At 60.7% G+C, this 1,501-nt stretch overlaps 1 protein-coding gene across 1 annotated transcript in view; it reads right to left on the bottom strand.

The window, feature by feature from the left end:
* Positions 1 to 99: 99 nt before the first annotated feature.
* Positions 100 to 1,501, bottom strand: part of NPDC1 (neural proliferation, differentiation and control 1) — a gene marked incomplete at its 5' end in the record, with an annotated part of 7,503 nt that continues 6,101 nt past the window's right edge. Inside the window, 3 exon segments of the mRNA XM_017733419.1 lie at positions 100 to 342; positions 1,230 to 1,326; positions 1,427 to 1,501. The exon segment at positions 1,427 to 1,501 is cut by the window's right edge and continues 43 nt beyond it. Coding sequence (XP_017588908.1) covers positions 265 to 342; positions 1,230 to 1,326; positions 1,427 to 1,501 — 250 coding nt within the window.

Raw genomic sequence — 1,501 nt, 5'->3', positions numbered from 1 at the left:
CAATTTCTGTGCCAAAGCAGCCGCCTCCCTGTGCCTGCGAGAGCAGTGAGCAAAGGGCAAGGCAGGGACGCGATCACAGCAGCAAAGAGGACAAGGACGCTGGAAACGGGGGCAATCCCCCCCCCCATAGCTGTTAGTGGGTGTTTATTGGGCAGGCGTCGAACAGTCTGGCAGCGCGGGGTCAGCGTCCCTCGGCCCAGCTGTGGGTGCCCCCCGGCCCGTGGGCACAGTCCGTAGCGAGCTTGGGCGCAGGAGATGGGGCAGTTACTGGTGCGACTTGGGGTTGGAGGGGTGTAAGGAGGAGTCGTCAAACAGCGGGTTTCTCACTTCCATTTCTCCGGTCTGCCGTGGCGAAGGAGAGGGATAGGGGAAGGAAAAGGCAGAAGGTCAGAAAACAGGTGGGATCCAGCTGCCCCATCCCAAGGGGTTTGGGTCTGAATCCCAGCCCGGCAGGGAGTGGGGGGAGGGCGACCTAGTGGGCTGCGATGGATGACAAACACCAGGACTCACATCACCCTGGAAAGGCGCTGCCTCCCTGGCACGAGGGGATGGGGTGGGGTGATGTGTAAAAGCCAAGGTCTCGGGTGGAATGGGACCCCACAGCTGGGCTGGGGACCCCAGGACAGCAGTCCCAGCCTGGCTGGCAGGAACAGAGTTCCTTGCTCAGACTGCCTGCCTGCCATCAAGTGCCCTTTAATGGGCCTGTAAAGACCCAATGATGACCCTCGATCTGGGCCCTGATGGCCGGGCTCCACAGCTATTACCATGTAAAAGGCTCCTCTTCGTCCCTTTGTGCTCTTTGTACCCAGGGTTGTTAAGAGCTGCCCTTCCCCGAGGTCCCCTGCTAGCCAGGAACATCCTCTCTGGCTGTGAGGGGTCACAGGTCTGCGCTCCAGGCGTTGGAGTGGCACCAGGACGAGCCCCCCCAGCCCTGGTGCCCTGAGGGGTGACCATGTCCCTGTCACCACAGGGATGGTGGGCCAGGTGTGCCAAGGGCCGCTCTAGTTCTCTGCTCCCAGGGAAAAGCCTTGTGCCAGGACAGGCACTCTTGCCCACTGGAGAGCTTCAGTGGCAGCTGGCCAGGGACATGGGGGGAGCAGAGGGATCAGACCACCACAAGGTTTGATGAAGAACGTGGAAAAGGCTCCTCACAAGGAACTGCACATCCCAGGCACATGCTGGACACCCCCACATGCACAGGGACCCCTGGCCCTCCTGCACCCACGTACCGGAGCCAGCCCAGGGCACTCATACACGGTGAAGTCTCCATCCTCATTCTCCTCATCAGATGATGCCGAGTCCGGCAGCTTGGGCTCCTCTTTATGCCTGGGGGGAAGAAGATGTAGAGAGGGGGTGAAGCCCACTGGGACTATTAGGGCCATCCCAGTGAATGGCAGGACACGCTGTCTGCTCCCAGGCTGCTTACTTCTCCAGGGAGAGCATCTGCTGCTTTTGGTGCTGGTAGTGGTACATTTGGGCACTCTGAGCCAGTGTCTTGTTC

The sequence above is a fragment of the Corvus brachyrhynchos genome, unplaced genomic scaffold (genome assembly GCF_000691975.1).
Source record: "Corvus brachyrhynchos isolate BGI_N302 unplaced genomic scaffold, ASM69197v1 scaffold1005, whole genome shotgun sequence".
NCBI classification, from domain to species: Eukaryota; Metazoa; Chordata; class Aves; order Passeriformes; family Corvidae; genus Corvus; species Corvus brachyrhynchos.
This window is presented reverse-complemented; position numbering and strand designations above follow the sequence as displayed.